This window comes from Bombina bombina, chromosome 1 (assembly GCF_027579735.1).
Source record: "Bombina bombina isolate aBomBom1 chromosome 1, aBomBom1.pri, whole genome shotgun sequence".
Taxonomy (NCBI): Eukaryota; Metazoa; Chordata; class Amphibia; order Anura; family Bombinatoridae; genus Bombina; species Bombina bombina.
This window is the reverse complement of record NC_069499.1, coordinates 605,510,960-605,528,548: the sequence shown is the minus strand read 5'-3', so window position 1 is coordinate 605,528,548 and position 17,589 is coordinate 605,510,960. Positions and strand designations below refer to the sequence as shown.

Genomic DNA, 17,589 nt, shown 5'->3' with positions numbered 1-17,589 from the left:
GGCAGATAACTCAGAGACTCTTCGAGCCGAGGAAATCGCCATTAAAAACAGAACTTTCCAAGATAACAACTTGATATCAATGGAATGAAGGGGTTCAAACGGAACCCCCTGTAAAACATTAAGAACTAAGTTCAAACTCCATGGTGGAGCAACAGTTTTAAACACAGGCTTGATCCTAGCTAAAGCCTGACAAAAAGCTTGAACGTCCGGAACTTCTGACAGACGTTTGTGTAAAAGAATGGACAGAGCTGAAATCTGTCCCTTTAAGGAACTAGCGGATAAACCCTTTTCTAAACCTTCTTGTAGAAAAGACAATATCCTCGGAATCCTAACCTTACTCCATGAGTAACTCTTGGATTCGCACCAATATAAGTATTTGCGCCATATCTTATGGTAAATCTTTCTGGTAACAGGCTTCCTAGCCTGTATTAAGGTATCAATAACTGACTCAGAAAAACCACGTTTTGATAAAATCAAGCGTTCAATTTCCAAGCAGTCAGCTTCAGAGAAATTAGATTTTGATGTTTGAAGGGACCCTGGATCAGAAGGTCCTGTTTCAGAGGTAGCGACCAAGGTGGACAGGATGACATGTCCACTAGATCTGCATACCAAGTCCTGCGTGGCCATGCATGCGCTATTAGAATCACTGATGCTCTCTCCTGTTTGATTCTGGCAATCAATCGAGGAAGCATCGGGAAGGGTGGAAACACATAAGCCATCCCGAAGGTCCAAGGTGCTGTCAAAGCATCTATCAGAACCGCTCCCGGATCCCTGGATCTGGACCCGTAACGAGGAAGCTTGGCGTTCTGTAGAGACGCCATGAGATCTATCTCTGGTTTGCCCCAACGTCGAAGTATTTGGGCAAAGACCTCCGGATGAAGTTCCCACTCCCCCGGATGAAAAGTCTGACGACTTAAGAAATCCGCCTCCCAGTTCTCCACTCCCGGGATGTGGATTGCTGACAGGTGGCAAGAGTGAGACTCTGCCCAGCGAATTATCTTTGATACTTCCATCATTGCTAGGGAGCTTCTTGTCCCTCCCTGATGGTTGATGTAAGCTACAGTCGTGATGTTGTCCGACTGAAACCTGATGAACCCCCGAGTTGTTAACTGGGGCCAAGCCAGAAGGGCATTGAGAACTGCTCTCAATTCCAGAATGTTTATTGGTAGGAGACTCTCCTCCTGATTCCATTGTCCCTGAGCCTTCAGAGAATTCCAGACAGCGCCCCAACCTAGTAGGCTGGCGTCTGTTGTTACAATTGTCCAGTCCGGCCTGCTGAATGGCATCCCCCTGGACAGATGTGGCCGAGAAAGCCACCATAGAAGAGAATTTCTGGTCTCTTGATCCAGATTCAGAGTAGGGGACAAGTCTGAGTAATCCCCATTCCACTGACTTAGCATGCACAATTGCAGCGGTCTGAGATGTAGACGTGCAAAGGGTACTATGTCCATTGCTGCTACCATTAAGCCGATCACCTCCATGCATTGAGCTACTGACGGGTGTTGAATGGAATGAAGGACACGGCATGCATTTTGAAGCTTTGTTAACCTGTCTTCTGTCAGGTAAATCTTCATTTCTACAGAATCTATAAGAGTCCCCAAGAAGGGAACTCTTGTGAGTGGAAAGAGAGAACTCTTCTTTTCGTTCACCTTCCATCCATGCGACCTTAGAAATGCCAGTACTAACTCTGTATGAGACTTGGCAGTTTGAAAGCTTGAAGCTTGTATCAGAATGTCGTCTAGGTACGGAGCTACCGCAATTCCTCGCGGTCTTAGTACCACCAGAAGAGCACCCAGAACCTTTGTGAAGATTCTCGGAGCCGTAGCCAATCCGAATGGAAGAGCTACAAACTGGTAATGCCTGTCTAGAAAGGCAAACCTTAGATACCGGTAATGATCTTTGTGAATCGGTATGTGAAGGTAAGCATCCTTTAAATCCACTGTGGTCATGTACTGACCCTTTTGGATCATGGGTAAAATTGTCAGAATAGTTTCCATTTTGAACGATGGAACTCTTAGGAATTTGTTTAGGATCTTTAAATTCAAGATTGGCCTGAAAGTTCCCTCTTTTTTGGGAACCACAAACAGATTTGAGTAAAACCCTTGTCCTTGTTCCGACCGCGGAACCGGATGGATCACTCCCATTAATAAAAGATCTTGTACGCAGCGTAGAAACGCCTCTTTCTTTATTTGGTTTGTTGACAACCTTGACAGATGAAATCTCCCTCTTGGGGGAGAGAATTTGAAGTCTAGAAGGTATCCCTGAGATATGATCTCTAACGCCCAGGGATCCTGGACATCTCTTGCCCAAGCCTGGGCGAAGAGAGAAAGTCTGCCCCCCACTAGATCCGTTCCCGGATCGGGGGCCCTCGATTCATGCTGTCTTAGGGGCAGCAGCAGGTTTCCTGGCCTGCTTGCCCTTGTTCCAGGACTGGTTAGGTCTCCAGCCTTGTCTGTAGCGAGCAACAGCTCCTTCCTGTTTTGGTGCAGAGGAAGTTGATGCTGCTCCTGCTTTGAAATTACGAAAGGAACGAAAATTAGACTGTCTAGCCTTAGGTTTGGCTCTGTCTTGAGGCAGGGCATGGCCTTTACCTCCTGTAATGTCAGCGATAATTTCTTTCAACCCGGGCCCGAATAAGGTCTGCCCTTTGAAAGGTATATTAAGCAATTTAGATTTAGAAGTAACGTCAGCTGACCAGGATTTTAGCCACAGTGCTCTGCGTGCCTGAATGGCGAATCCGGAATTCTTAGCCGTAAGTTTAGTTAAATGTACTACGGCATCTGAAATAAATGAGTTAGCTAACTTAAGGGCTTTAAGCTTGTGTGTAATCTCATCTAATGGAGCTGATTCAAGTGTCTCTTCCAGAGACTCAAACCAAAATGCTGCTGCAGCCGTGACAGGCGCAATGCATGCAAGAGGTTGCAATATAAAACCTTGTTGAACAAACATTTTCTTAAGGTAACCCTCTAACTTTTTATCCATTGGATCTGAAAAGGCACAGCTATCCTCCACCGGGATAGTGGTACGCTTAGCTAAAGTAGAAACTGCTCCCTCCACCTTAGGGACCGTTTGCCATAAGTCCCGTGTGGTGGCGTCTATTGGAAACATCTTTCTAAATATCGGAGGGGGTGAGAACGGCACACCGGGTCTATCCCACTCCTTAGTAACAATTTCAGTAAGTCTCTTAGGTATAGGAAAAACGTCAGTACTCGCCGGTACCGCAAAATATTTATCCAACCTACACATTTTCTCTGGTATTGCAACTGTGTTACAATCATTCAGAGCCGCTAACACCTCCCCTAGTAATACACGGAGGTTTTCCAGCTTAAATTTAAAATTTGAAATATCTGAATCCAGTTTGTTTGGATCAGAACCGTCACCCGCAGAATGAAGCTCTCCGTCCTCATGTTCTGCAAATTGTGACGCAGTGTCTGATATGGCCCTAATATTATCAGCGCACTCTGTTCTCACCCCAGAGTGATCACGCTTACCTCTTAGTTCTGGTAATTTAGCCAAAACTTCAGTCATAACAGTAGCCATATCCTGTAATGTGATTTGTAATGGCCGCCCAGATGTACTCGGCGCTACAATATCACGCACCTCCCGAGCGGGAGATGCAGGTACTGACACGTGAGGCGAGTTAGTCGGCATAACTCTCCCCTCGTTGTTTGGTGAAATATGTTCAATTTGTACAGATTGACTTTTATTTAAAGTAGCATCAATACAGTTAGTACATAAATTTCTATTGGGCTCCACTTTGGCTTTAGCACATATAGCACAGATATCTTCCTCTGGATCAGACATGTTTAACACACTAGCAAATAAACTAGCAACTTGGAAATACTTTTCAAGTAATTTACTATAATATGAAAACGTACTGTGCCTATAAGAAGCACAGAAAAAGTTATGACAGTTGAAAATTAATAAACTGAAAAGTTATAGCATCAAATCTTTGTAAAAAACACAATTTTAGCAAAGGATTGCTCCCATTAGCAAAGGATAACTAACCCTGATAGCAGAAAAAAAAAAAATACAGAAATAAACGTTTTTTTATCACAGTCAACTACAATCTCACAGCTCTGCTGTGAGTGATTACCTCCCTCAAAACAAGTTTTGAAGACCCCTGAGTTCTGTAGAGATGAACCGGATCATGCAGGGAAGACAATAAACTTCTGACTGAATTTTTTGATGCGTAGCAAAAGCACCAAAAAAGGCCCCTCCCCCTCACACATAACAGTGAGAGAGATCAGTAAACTGTCATAAATTAAATAAAACGACTGCCAAGTGGAAAAAAATAGTGCCCAAAACATTTTTTCACCCAGTACCTCAGAAAATTAAACGATTTTACATGCCAGCAAAAAACGTTTAACATTAATAAATTGAGTGTTATTAAAAAGCCTGTTGCTAGTCCCTGCAAATTAGGCTAAAGTTTTATGCATACAGTATAATTCCAGTGAAGTGCCATTCCCCAGAATACTGAAGTGTAAAATATACATACATGACAGCCTGATACCAGTTGCTGCTACTGCATTTAAGGCTGAGTTTACATTATATCGGTATGGCAGAATTTTCTCATCAATTCCATTGTCAGAAAATAATAAGCTGCTACATACCTCTTTGCAGATTAATCTGCCCGCTGTCCCCTGATCTGAAGTTTACCTCTCCTCAGATGGCCGAGAAACAGCAATATGATCTTAACTACTCCGGCTAAAATCATAGAAAAACTCAGGTAGATTCTTCTTCAAATTCTACCAGAGAAGGAATAACACACTCCGGTGCTATTATAAAATAACAAACTTTTGATTGAAGGTATGAAACTAAGTATAATCACCACAGTCCTCTCACACATCCTATCTATTCGTTGGGTGCAAGAGAATGACTGGTAATGGCAGTTAGGGGAGGAGCTATATAGCAGCTCTGCTGGGTGAATCCTCTTGCACTTCCTGTTGGGGAGGAGTTAATATCCCATAAGTAATGGATGATCCGTGGACTGGATACACTTAACAAGAGAAATGCTCTACGCTCCTTTTTTGGAGCCTAACGCAGCCTTTATGTGGACTCTCAATACCAGAGTTATTTTTATGGTGCGGCCAGAAAAAAGCCGGCGTTAGTTTTTCGGGTCGTTACCGACAAAACTCCAAATCTAGCCGTTAGTTTTTTTCTCCTGAGTACACATAGGGGCCTATCTATCAAGCTCCGTACGGAGCTTGAGGGCCCGTGTTTCTAGCGAGCCTGCAGGCTCGCCAGAACACCAGTTATGAAGCAGCTGTCTAAAGACCGCTGCTCCATAACCCTGTCCACCTGCTCTAATGAGGCGGACAGGAAGTCAACCCGATCGAGTACAATTGGGTTGATTGACACCCCCTGCTGGCGGCCGCGAGTCTGCAGGGAATGGCGTTGCTCTTGTGAGCTGCTGGTGCAATGCTGAATATGGAGAGTGTATTGCTCTCCGCATTCAGCGATGTCTGTCGGACCAGGTCCGACAGACATTTCATAAATAGGCCTCATAGTCTTTCTTGTTCAGACATCTGTGGGAAGTCTGTTATTTCTTTCATTATTTTTGGGAAGTATTTATCCCGTAAGAGTTTGTATCTTGTACAGTACAAGAGGAAGTGCGCTTCAGTCTCTATGTCCCGACTGTCACACTGTGCACATTGTCTGGCTGCCCTGGGTCTCCATTGTGTCTGATATCTGCCGGTCTCTATTTCCAGCTGGTGGTCAGAGATTCTGTATTTAATGAGTATTATTATTATTATTCTTTATTTATAAAGCGCCGTCAGATTCCGCAGCGCTGCCCATGGGTACAAGGATAACAGTACAGTGGAGAAACAATACAATAAGACACAAAATTTTACAGACAAATACAGGGGGAATTGAGGGCCCTATTCCCGTGGGAACTGACGATCTAGACGGGTAGGAGGATTGGAAACAGGAGGTGGGGACTGCAGAGGTGAGAATGATATTAGTGAGGAGATAGAGGGCAACTGTTAGTTAATTCAAGTTAGTTTGTTGATAAGTTGGGTGATAAGCTTCCCTGAACAGAAAGGTCTTTAGGGAACGTTTAAAGGAGTAGAGGTTAGGGGCAAGTCTGACATCTCGAGGAAGTGCATTCCAGAGGGTTGGTGCCGCACGAGAGAAGTCCTGTAGTCTAGAATGAGAGGAGGTGATGGTGGAGGATGCAAGAAGCAGGTCGTTGTTGGATCTTAGGGTAAGGGCAGGAGTATATTTGTTGATGAGTGAGGACAGGTAAGGTGGGGCAGCATTGGTGAGGGCTTTGTAGGTCAGGGTGAGAATTTTGAATTTAACTCTGTTGTGAATGGGGAGCCAGTGAGTGAAGGGACTCACAGAGAGGTGCAGCAGAAACAGAGCGTTGAGAGAGGTGGATTAGCCTGGCAGATGCATTTAGGATGGATTGGAGGGGAGAGAGGCGGGAGAGAGGGAGGCCAGTTAGTAAGTTGTTACAGTAGTCAAGTCGGGAAATTACCAGGGAGTGGATGAGCTGTTTGGTAGTTTCAGCACTCAGAAATTGACACATTTTGGAGATATTGCGTAGGTGGTTGCGGCAGGATGAAGAGAGCAGTTGGATGTGGGGAATGAAGGACAGATTTGAGTCAAGCATGACTCTGAGTCAGCGGACTTGGGGTGATGGGGAGAGTGGTGCCGCCAACAGTGATAGAAAAATTAGAGACTGGAGTGGAGCTAGAGGGGGGAATTAGAAGTAGTTCGGTCTTGGACATATTTATTTTTAGGTCGTGAGAGGCCATCCAGGAGGAAATGCCAGATAAGCAGTCGCTGATGTGAGAGTTGAGAGAAGGAGAGAGTGCAGGGGTGGAAAGGTAAATCTGGGTATCATCAGCATAGAGGTGATAGCTGAAGCCATAGCTGTTGATAAGTTTACCCAGTGAAGAAGTGTAAATAGAGAAGAGTAGAGGACCCAGGACAGATCCTTGAGGTACTCCAACAGACAGGGGCAATAGAGTGGAGGAGTCACCAGCAAAAGAGACAGAGAAGGATCTGTTAGAGAGATAAGAGTGAATCCAGGAGAGGGCAGTGTCGCAGAGACCAAGAGAACTGAGAGACCGTAGGAGAAGGGGATGGTCAACAGTGTCAAAGGCAGCAGATAGGTCAAGTAAGATGAGTATAGAGTAGTAGCCTTTGTTTTTAGCAGAAAGGAGACCGTTAGTAGCCTTGGTGAGGGCAGTCTCAGTTGAGTGTTGGGGACGGAAGCCAGATTGCAGGGAGTCGAGCAATGAGTTGGAGGACAGGAAGTGGGTTAGGCGATTGAGTTTTGAAGCTAGTGGGAGCAGTGATATGGGGCGGTAGTTTGCAAGGGAGTTAGGGTCGAGGGAGGGTTTTTTGAGGATGGGGGTGACTTTCGCATGTTTGAAGGAGGCAGGGAATGAGCCAGTAGAAAGGGATAGGTTAAATATGTGAGTAAGAGCCGGAGTGAGGGTGGTAGACAGAGGAGGAATTAGATGTGAAGGAATAGGGTCAAGTGGGCAGGTATCTGTCTGTGCTTTGGGTTGGTGACACTTGTGAGATACTCTGCTAGTTTGTACTCTCTTTGTAGAGACCTGTAACACTCCAGCTTGTTCTGTTGCCCTATTTGTTCCTCCCAGTGCCCAGTGTACCTCTCCTTCAGAGCTGTTTGTAAGGTGTTTGGTGACACTCTCTCATGGGCTGTGCTTTTGCTGATGTGGTTTTGCAGGTCTGCTATATATTCTCTAAATGTTTTTGATGCTGGGTCACAGAGTGCTTGGTGGTAAAGTGTACTTGTGTCAGTATTTGTGAGGTGAATTTGTACACCCTTTTTTGCATTGGTAGCAGCAATGGGAATCTGTTAGGGGCACTTCTGTGTACCTGCAGCGCATATTTACAGAATTGGAGATGTGCAATTTCTGTGAGAGTTTTGTCCCATTCTCGGTAGTTCTAGGTCAGTGTTGGGCCCCAGACCTCATAGCCATACAGCAGGATTGGTACAATGTTGCTTTTAAATACCTTAAGTAACAGTTCTGTAGGAGGGTTTAGACTGGCTAGCGGCTTCTTGATTGCATGGAAGGCTTTGTCTTGCAGTGTTTTGATGGCCAGTTTAAAGCTTCCTGGTGCACTCAGTGTAAGCCCAAGATAGGTATAAGTTAATGAGTGCTCTACCTCTTTAGAGAACAATAGGAATTTGAGTTTTTGCTGGAGATTTTTGGGCTTTTTCTGGAAAATCATGACTTTCGTTTTTTCCATATTCACTTCCATTGCCCATGACTTACAGTATGTCTGCAGTATGTCTAGTTTTTCTTGCAAACCCACTGCTGTGGGGGACAGGGTGAGCAGGTAATCTGCATATAAGAGACAATGGATTTCCTTCCCATTCAGGGATATACCTGGTGCTGTGCATTTCTCCAGTACTGTGGACAGATCATTAATGTACATGTTAAATAATGTGGGGCTGAGGCTGCATCCTTGTTGCTTTGTTTTCTTCTCCTAAGAGTACACATAGTCTTTCTTGTTAAGACATCTGTGGGAAGTCTGTTATTTCTTTCATTATTTTTGGGAAATATTTATCCCTTAAGAGTTTGTATCTTGTACAGTACAAGAGGAAGTGCACTTCAGTCTCTATGTCCCCACTGTCACACTGTGTTAACCTAAAAGACAAAGACACAATAGATGTCGTATAGCTAACTGTTATTAGTGGCACTGTGTCACCCTGTAATTCTTTCCATGTCACTTTGTCCCTCTTCTATCTGTCTAATTGTGTCACTATTTTGGGTCAGAAACAGTGTGTATATCATATGGTTGACTTTCATTATGTAACTTACCTTTCTAATGACAACTGTCTGCTGAGACCGAAAAAATCTGATGATCCTCTCCAAAATGTACAGGATTATTGGAGCTAAAATCCACATCCAGGTCTAGTGAGGTGACACATTATTCATGTTAGGTGACAGGTCAAGACATTTAGGGGTGAATTAAAGGGTGCATGCAAAATGTCAGGATATACAATGTACTCACCGCTGGTGGGTTACCCCGAAAACTGGGCATGTAACATTTGTCATCATCATGGTCTTCGTCATCATCTTCCTCACCATCTCTACTAATCCTCTGCCATTTAGAAAATGATTTGGCACACTTTTCATACTGGTTGCTCTCCATACTGTCTGATGTTTGACCTCTTACTAAACGTCTACAGGAAGAGAGCACAAGGTGCAGTGTAAGAAATCAGAGGAGCATTAAGTGCTGTGTTTGAAGAATAAAGGAAGCAAGAAGGGAAGTGTTGAGAGAGAGGAGTGAATGTGCAGTAGAAGAATGAAGGACAAATTTGGGTAAAGTGTAAGCAGAGAGAAGGAACTGATAGGTGCAGTGCTGTAAATGAGCATAAATGTCAAAAGAACAAAATACAGAAGAGTGATGGAAGTGTTACTAGAAAAGGGTGTACAAGATGGATTGGATGCAGACAGACTGATTAAAGATGGTTGCAAAAGAGCAGAAGGACAGGGTACTATGCAGCACAAAACGTAGTCTTTTTTAGTGATTCTCTGTACATGAGATTATGTCTGTACTAGGGGTGTCAACTTTATTTAAAGAAAATAAGGGACACTACAGAATCGACAAATTTAATGTTGTAATCGGCAAATTATGCAGATGTTACTGAAAAAAAAACATAATTTATGCTTACCTGATAAATTTATTTCTCTTGTAGTGTATCCAGTCCACGGATCATCCATTACTTATGGAATATATTCTCCTTCCCAACAGGAAGCTGCAAGAGTCCACCCACAGCAAAGCTGCTATATAGCTCCTCCCCTAACTGCCATATTCAGTCATTCGACCGAAAACATGCAGAGAAAGGAAAAACCATAGGGTGCAGTGGTGACTGTAGTTCAAATGAAAAAATTACCTGCCTTAAAGTGACAGGGCGGGCCGTGGACTGGATACACTACAAGAGAAATAAATTTATCAGGTAAGCATAAATTATGTTTTCTCTTGTTAAGTGTATCCAGTCCACGGATCATCCATTACTTATGGAATACCAATACCAAAGCTAAAGTACACGGATGATGGGAGGGACAAGGCAGGTACTTAAACGGAAGTTACCACTGCCTGTAAAAAAACCTTTCTCCCAAAAATAGCCTCCGAAGAAGCAAGGTATCAAATTTGTTAAATTTGAAAAGTATGAAGCGCAGACCAAGACTCCGTCTTGTAAATCTGTTCAACAGAAGCCACATTTAAAAAAGGCCCAAGTGAAAACCACAGCTCTAGTAGAATGAGCTGTAATCCCTTCAGGAGGCTGCTGTCCAGCAGTCTCATAAGCTAAATGAATTATGCTTTTTAACCAAAAAGACAGAGAGGCTGCTGAAGTCTTTTGACCTCTCCTCTGTCCAGAATAGACAACAAACAAGGTGAACGTTTGATGAAAACTGTAGTAGCTTGTAAGTAAAACTTTAAAGCACAAACCACGTCAAATATTGTGTAATAGACGTTCCTTCTTTGAGGAAGGATTAGGATACAAGAATGGAACAACTATCTCTTGAGTGATGTACTTGTTAGATACCACCTTAGGAAAAAACCCAGGTTGGTACGCAGGACTACCTTATCCGTACGAAGGACCAGATAAGGAGAATCACATTGTAACACAGATAACTTGGAGACTCTACGAGTCGAGGAATTAGCTACCCAAAAGGAACTATCCAAGATAAAGATTGATATCTATGGAACAAAAAAGGTTCAAACGGAACTTCTTGAAGAACCTTAAGAATCAGGTTTAAGCTCCATGGCGGAGCAACAGTTTTAAACACAGGCTTGGATCTAACCAAAGCCTGACCAAATGCCTGAACGTCTAGAATACCTGCCAGACGCTTGTGCAAAAAAATAGACAGAGTAAAAATCTGTCCCCTTTTAAGGAATTAGCTGACAACCCTTTTCTCAAAAACATCTTGGAGAAAAGATAATATCCTGGGAATCCAGACTTTACTCCATGAGTAACCCTTAGATTCATAACAATCAGATATTTACACCATATCTATGTTCAATTTTCCTAGAGACAGGCTTTCATGTCTGTATTAAGGTATCAATGACTGACTCGGAGAAGCCATGCTTTGATAACATCAAGCGTTCAGTTTCCAGGCAGTCCATCTCAGATTGATTCTATTTAGATGGTTGAAAGGACACTGAGGTAGAGGGACCTGTCTCAGAAGCAGAGACCGTGATGGAAAGGATGACATGTCCACCAGATCTGCATACCAGGTCCTGCGTGGCTACGCAGGCGCTGTCAAAAACACCAAAGCCCTCTCCTGCTTGGTCTTGACCTCCGGAGGAAATCCCACTCCCCCGGAAGAAAAGTCTGACGACTTAGAAAATCCACCTCCCAGTTCTCAACACCTGGGATATGGATAGCTGATAGACAAGAGTGAGTCTCTGTCCAGTGAATTATTGTAAGACTTCTAACATCGCTAGGGAACTTCTGTTCCCCCTTGATGGCTGATGTAAGCCACAGTCGTGTATATTGTCCGACTGAGTATGATGTACCTCAGAGTTGCTAACTGAGGCCAAGTCTGAAGAGCATGGAATATCACTCCCAGTTCCAGAATATTTATTAGAAGGAGGGTCTCCTCCTAAGTCCACTATCCCTGAGCCTTCAGGGAGTTCCAGACTGCATCCCAACCTAAAAGGCTGGCATCTATTGTAACAATTGTCCCATCTGACCTGCGGAAGGTCATACCCTTGGACAGATGGACCCGACATAGTCACCAGAGAAGAGAATCTCTGGTCTCTTGGTCCAGGTTTAACAGGGGGACAAATCTGTGTAATCCCCGTTCCTCTGACTGAGCATGCATAGTTGCAGCGGTCTGAAATGTAGACGTGCAAACGGTACTATGTCCCTTGCCGCTACCATTAAGCCGATTTCATTCATGTACTGAGCCACCGAAGGGCGCGGATGGGATGAAAAAACACGGCAGAAATTTAGAAACTTTGACAACCTGGACTCCGTCAGGTAAATTTTCATTTCTACATAATCTATCAGAGTCCCTAGGAGGGAAACCCTTGAGATTGGGGATAGAGAACTCTTTCCTTGTTCACTTTCCACCCATGTGATCTCAGAAATGCCAGTACTACGTCCGTATGAGACTGGGCAATTTGGATGTTTGACGCCTGTATCAGGATGTCGTCTAAATAAGGGGCCACTTCTATGCCCCGCGGTCTAAGGACCGCCAAAGCGACCCCAGAACCTCCATAAAGATTCTTGGGGCTGTAGATATCCCAAAGGAAAGAGCTACAAACTGGTAATGCCTGTCTAGAAAGTTAAACCTGAAAAACGATGGTGATCTTTATGCATCACAATGTGAGGATAAGCATCCTTCAAATCCATTGTAGTCCTCTATTGACTCTCCTGGATCATAGTTAAGATGGTACGAATAGTTTCTATCTTAAATGACGGAATTCTGAGGAATTTGTTTAAGATCTTTAGATCCAAAATAGGTCTGAAGGTTCCCTCTCCTTGGGAACCACAAACAGATTTGAGTAAAAACTCTGTCCCTGTTCCTCTCTTGGAACTGGATGGATCTCGTACACAATGTAAGAATGCCTCCTTCTTTATCTGGTTTGCAGATAATTGTGAAAGGCGAAATCTCCCCTTTTTTTGGGGGGGAATCTTTGAAATCCAGAAGATATCTCTGGGATATAAATTCCAATGCCTAGGGATCCTGGGCATCTCTTGCCCACGCCTGGGCAAAGAATGAAAGTCTGCCCCCTATAGGATCCGTTACCGGATAGGGGTCCGTTCCTTCATGCTGCCTTAGAGGCAGCAGCAGGCTCCTTGGCCTGCTTATCTTTGTTCCAGGTCCGATTGTCTCCAGACCGCCTTGGACTGAGCAAAAATTCCCTCTTGTTTTGCCTTAGAGGAAGAGGATGCCACACCTGCCCTGAAGTTTTTAAAAGGTACGAAAATTAGACTTTTTTTTTTTTTTTTTCCTTGATTTAGACCTATCCTGAGGAAGGGCATGACCTTTTCCTCCAGTGATATAAGCAATAATCTCCTTCAAACCAGGCCCGAATAGGGTCTGCCCCTTGAAGGGAAGTTAAGTAGCTTATTTATTAAAGTCACGACAGCTGACCATGATATAAGCCATAGCGCTCTGCGCGCCAGTATAGTAAAAAACAGAATTCTTAGCCGTTAGTCTAGTCAAATGAACAAGGCGTCAGAAAACAAAGGAATTGGCTAGCATAAGCTTGTCAAATATATTCATCCAATGGAGTCGCTTAACTGTAAAGCCTCATCAAGAGACTCAACCCAGAACGCCGCAGCAGCAGTGACAGAAGCAATGTATGCAAGGGGCTGCAGGATAAAACCCTGTTGAATAAACATTTTTTATCCATTGGATCTAAAAAGCACAACTGTCCTCGTCAGAGGTAGTGGTACGCTTAGCTAGAGTAGAAACTCTTCTCTCCACCTTAGGAACTGTCTGCCAGAAGTCCCGTGTGGTGGTAACTATTAGAAAACATTCTTCTAAAAAATAGGAGGGGAAGAGAACGGCACACCTGGTCTATCCCATTCCTTATTAAAAAATTTTTAGTAAACCTCTTTAGGTATTGGAAAAACATCAGTACACACCGGCACTGCATATTATTTATCCAGTCTACACAATTTCTCTGGCCCTGCGATTGTACACATTCATTCAGAGCAGCCAAAGCCTCCCTGAGCAACAAGTGGAGGTTCTCAAGCATAAATTTTAAATGTAGAAATATCAGAATCAGGTTAAATCATCTTCCCTGAGTCAAAAAAAAAAATCACCCACAGACTAAGCATATTGTGAGGTAGTATCATACATGGTTCTTAAAGCGTCTGTATGCTCTGTATCTACCCCCAGAGCTAACTGCTTTCCTTTAATTTCAGGTAGTCTGACTAATACTGCTGCCAGAATATTATTCACCACCTTTGCCATGTCTTGTAAAATAAACGCTATGGGCGCCCTTGATGTACTTGGCGCCATTTGAGCGTGAGTCCCTGAAGCGGGAGTCGAAGGGTCTGACACGTGGGGAGAGTTAGTCGGCATAACTTTCCCCTCGACAGAATCCCCTGGTAAAAGAAACGCTATGGGTGCCCTTGATGTACTTGGCGCCATTTGAGCGTGAGTCCCTAAAGCGTGAGTCAAAAGGTCTGACACGTGGGGAGAGTTAGTCGGCATAACTACCCCCACGACAGAATCCTCTGGTGATAATGTTTTTAAAGACAAAAAATGATCTTTATTGTTTAACATGAAATCAGTACATCTGGTACACATTCTAAGATGGGGTTCCACCATGGCTTTAAAACATAATGAACACAGAGCTTCCTCTATGTCAGACATGTTAGAACAGACTAATAATGAGACTAGTAAGCTTGGAAAACACTTTAAATCAAGTTAACAAGCAAATATATAAAACGTTACTGTGCCTTTAAGAGAAACAAATTTTGTCAAAATTTGAAAAACAGTGAAAAAAAAAAGGCAGTAAAACAAACTAAATTTTTACAGTACATGTAATAAGGTAACAGAGCATTGCACCCACTTGCAAATGGATGATTAACCCCTTAATGCAAAAAACAGATCAAAAAAAAAAAGACATAGACGTTTTTAAAAACAGACACAACAAACTGCCACAGCCAACAGTGGGAAGCTTCAGTTAACTGTTTCTATGCAAAATTTAAGCCAGCCATGTGGAAAAAACTTAGGCCCCAATAAGTTTTATCACCAAACATATGTTAAAAAACGATTAAACATGCCAGCAAACGTTTTAAAACACATTTTTACAAGAGTATGTATCTCTATTAATAAGCCTGATACCAGTCGCTATCGCTGCATTTAAGGCTTTACTTACATTACTTCGGTATCAGCAGTATTTTCTTAGTCAATTCCATTCCTAGAAAAATATTTTACTGCACATACCTTATCTGCAGGAAAACCTGCACGCCATTCCCCCTCTGAAGTACCTCACTCCTCAGAATGTGTGAGAACAGCAAATGGATCTTAGTTACGTCTGCTAAGATCATAGAAAAACGCAGGCAGATTCTTCTTCCAAATACTGCCTGAGATAAACAGCACACTCCGGTGCCATTTAAAAATAACAAACTTTTGATTGAAGAATAAACTAAGTAGAAAGCACCACAGACTCTCACGACCTCCTATCTATGTTGAGGCTTGCAAGAGAATGACTGAATATGGCAGTTAGGGGAGGAGCTATATAGCAGCTTTGCTGTGGGTGGACTCTTGCAGCTTCCTGTTGGGAAGGAGAATATATTCCATAAGTAATGGATGATCCGTGGACTGGATACACTTAACAAGAGAAAAAACCACTTTATTTTACCATTTGACAATATTTTACAGTTTGGTATAAAACTATTCAAACAAATCATCTTCATTCACACAGTCTAGCCATTCAACAACTTTCTGCAAATCCGTGAATTCTATTTCTCATTTAAGGCACGGTGGGAGTAAAGACATTAAACTGTCAGATACATCAAAATTATTAACTTAATAAGAGAACAAGAGCACAATATTAAACATTTGAAATGAAAATGTTTCATGTTGCATAAAATAAGGAAGAAAGATGTTCTAAGATCAGATAATTAAGGGAGTCTGGGTAAATAAGGGAGATCCCTGAAAATAAGGGAGTGTTGGCAACACTAGTATGTTTACATTTTGTACTCACCCCACTCCATGAATTAAAAGACCAGCGAAAAACAAAATGAAGAGGTGATGTGTGTACCAGAAAACCTCAAAGTAAGATCTCCGGATAAACTCAGTGGATGAAGTAATCATGAGAATCAATGCTAGCGTGATAACCACACCGGTCACCCCAGCAATTGTGGTAAATGCCATGGAAGAGGGAGTCTGTAAGCGGGTAAAGACACAATTTAGATATATCCTTGTCATTTCCCAAAATACCCATATATTACCCCATATATCTTCTGTAAATGCCACCTATTGCTCCCTGAGATATTTCCATGCAAAGCATCCTATTGCTTCATAGAACTCTCATTTACCTAATACTTCATATAATGCCTACTGCTTATAACTCTACACAATATTCGTTATGCTCCTCTTAATGCTACACATCTCCAAAGAATTGATTAGTAACAGCAACGGGAAATGCTCCTAAGCTTACATCCCTACTTTTCATTAAAAAAATAGAGAATGAATAAAAATTGCTAATAGAAATAAATTAGAAAGTTTTTTGGGTTTCATATCCCTTTAATCATTCTTCTAAATGAGCCTAAGACGTTGCAGTTCTTATGTATGCTATAAGGTCACAATAAAGTAAAAGTCTTGTATGAAGTTGCTGTAGACACTTCTGTTATTGCTTGATGCTAATCCTTCCACAATAGCCCCTTAATGCTTCATAAACCTTTTGTGTTATCTCCTCCATTTGCAACTTCATATGAGATCCCTGTATATCTCCTATTGCTTTCCATACACATCCCCAGTATTTCTCCTACTAATACTGCTCTAAATGATCTCCCATGTCTTCTCCAGCTGCTACTTCATATGACCTCCCCATTATATCTCCTCCTATTGCTGCTGCATATGACTTCTCTGTATAGCTCTTCTACTCATATAACCTGCTGTCAAATTCATCTATTGCTTTACATAAATTGCTCTATTCCTGCCCCAAGGTAAAAGCTAAGCAGAACTTACCGCTGTCTTAGAACGGAAAGGATTCACCCAGTCATTATCATCATCCCCAACTGAAGATAACATTCCTGGTAGCGTGTTCTTCCCTTCCTGTGCCGCATCATGAAACCATTCCAAGTTAAACAGGTGAGCAATAGTGTGTACAGCTAATGAGAGAAGAACAGAGATACAGAGATGGACAGGAGTACACAGCTCAGACTCTAGCAGAGTTAAAGGTACAGGCTACTCCAGAATTGTTATTGTTTAAAAAGACAGATAATCCCTTTATTACCTATTGCCCATTTTTGCATAACCAACACTTTTATTTTAATACACTTTTTACCTCTGTGATAACAGCCAGTCTATACATAGGCGTATGCAGAATGTTTACAATCCTAATGCAGGGAGACTTTTATTAGTACAAGTAGAAGATCCATCTATCTGTCCTCAAAATTATTATACAGAACAGAATGTATTTTGCTACTTTTGCTTTTTATTGAGTTACCTTTGGGGGCCCAAAAAGAATCTTGCACCAGAGCCCTCTATTGAGTAGGTCCGCTACTGGTTGATATCTTAGGTACAGTTTGTTCTACTATAAAGTCTAAACCTGGGAGTAATGCTGGATAAACAGTGCACAGAGGCACAGTTATACAGAAGTAAAAGTAAGTGCCCGTGTCTCTGTGCTTCTCAAAGCAGATTCAAGCAGAAGGTGCTTGTCCGGCCCTGTTGAATAATGCAGCCTTTCAAGTTCAACTGACTCCAAGAGCAACAATCGGAACATCTAGAGACAATAACTTTTTTTGTTGTTGATGGTATATATCAATAGTTAAGGTTTTAAACAGTCTAGTAAGTCATTCATAACTATTTCTAATTGACCTCAGCATAAAAAGAACCCTAAGTTACAATATGGTGGCGCACTGCTTTATGGACATTAACTTTACCCTTATTATTT

General features: G+C 42.5%; 1 protein-coding gene and 1 long non-coding RNA gene across 2 annotated transcripts in view; one reads left to right on the top strand and one right to left on the bottom strand.

Moving 5' to 3' along the window:
• NOX1 (NADPH oxidase 1) overlaps nt 1-17,589 on the bottom strand; it is an 81,703-nt gene that overhangs the window by 46,632 nt on the left and 17,482 nt on the right. Inside the window, exons 5-8 of the mRNA XM_053698965.1 lie at nt 16,662-16,804; nt 15,676-15,857; nt 9,004-9,175; nt 8,811-8,903 (exon numbers count right to left, since the gene is read on the bottom strand). Coding sequence (XP_053554940.1) covers nt 8,811-8,903; nt 9,004-9,175; nt 15,676-15,857; nt 16,662-16,804 — 590 coding nt within the window. The remainder of the gene's footprint in view (nt 1-8,810; nt 8,904-9,003; nt 9,176-15,675; nt 15,858-16,661; nt 16,805-17,589) is intronic.
• LOC128645747 (uncharacterized) overlaps nt 16,760-17,589 on the top strand; it is a 198,344-nt gene continuing 197,514 nt past the window's right edge. The window contains exon 1 of the long non-coding RNA XR_008400138.1: nt 16,760-16,784. This is a non-coding gene — a long non-coding RNA (uncharacterized LOC128645747). The remainder of the gene's footprint in view (nt 16,785-17,589) is intronic.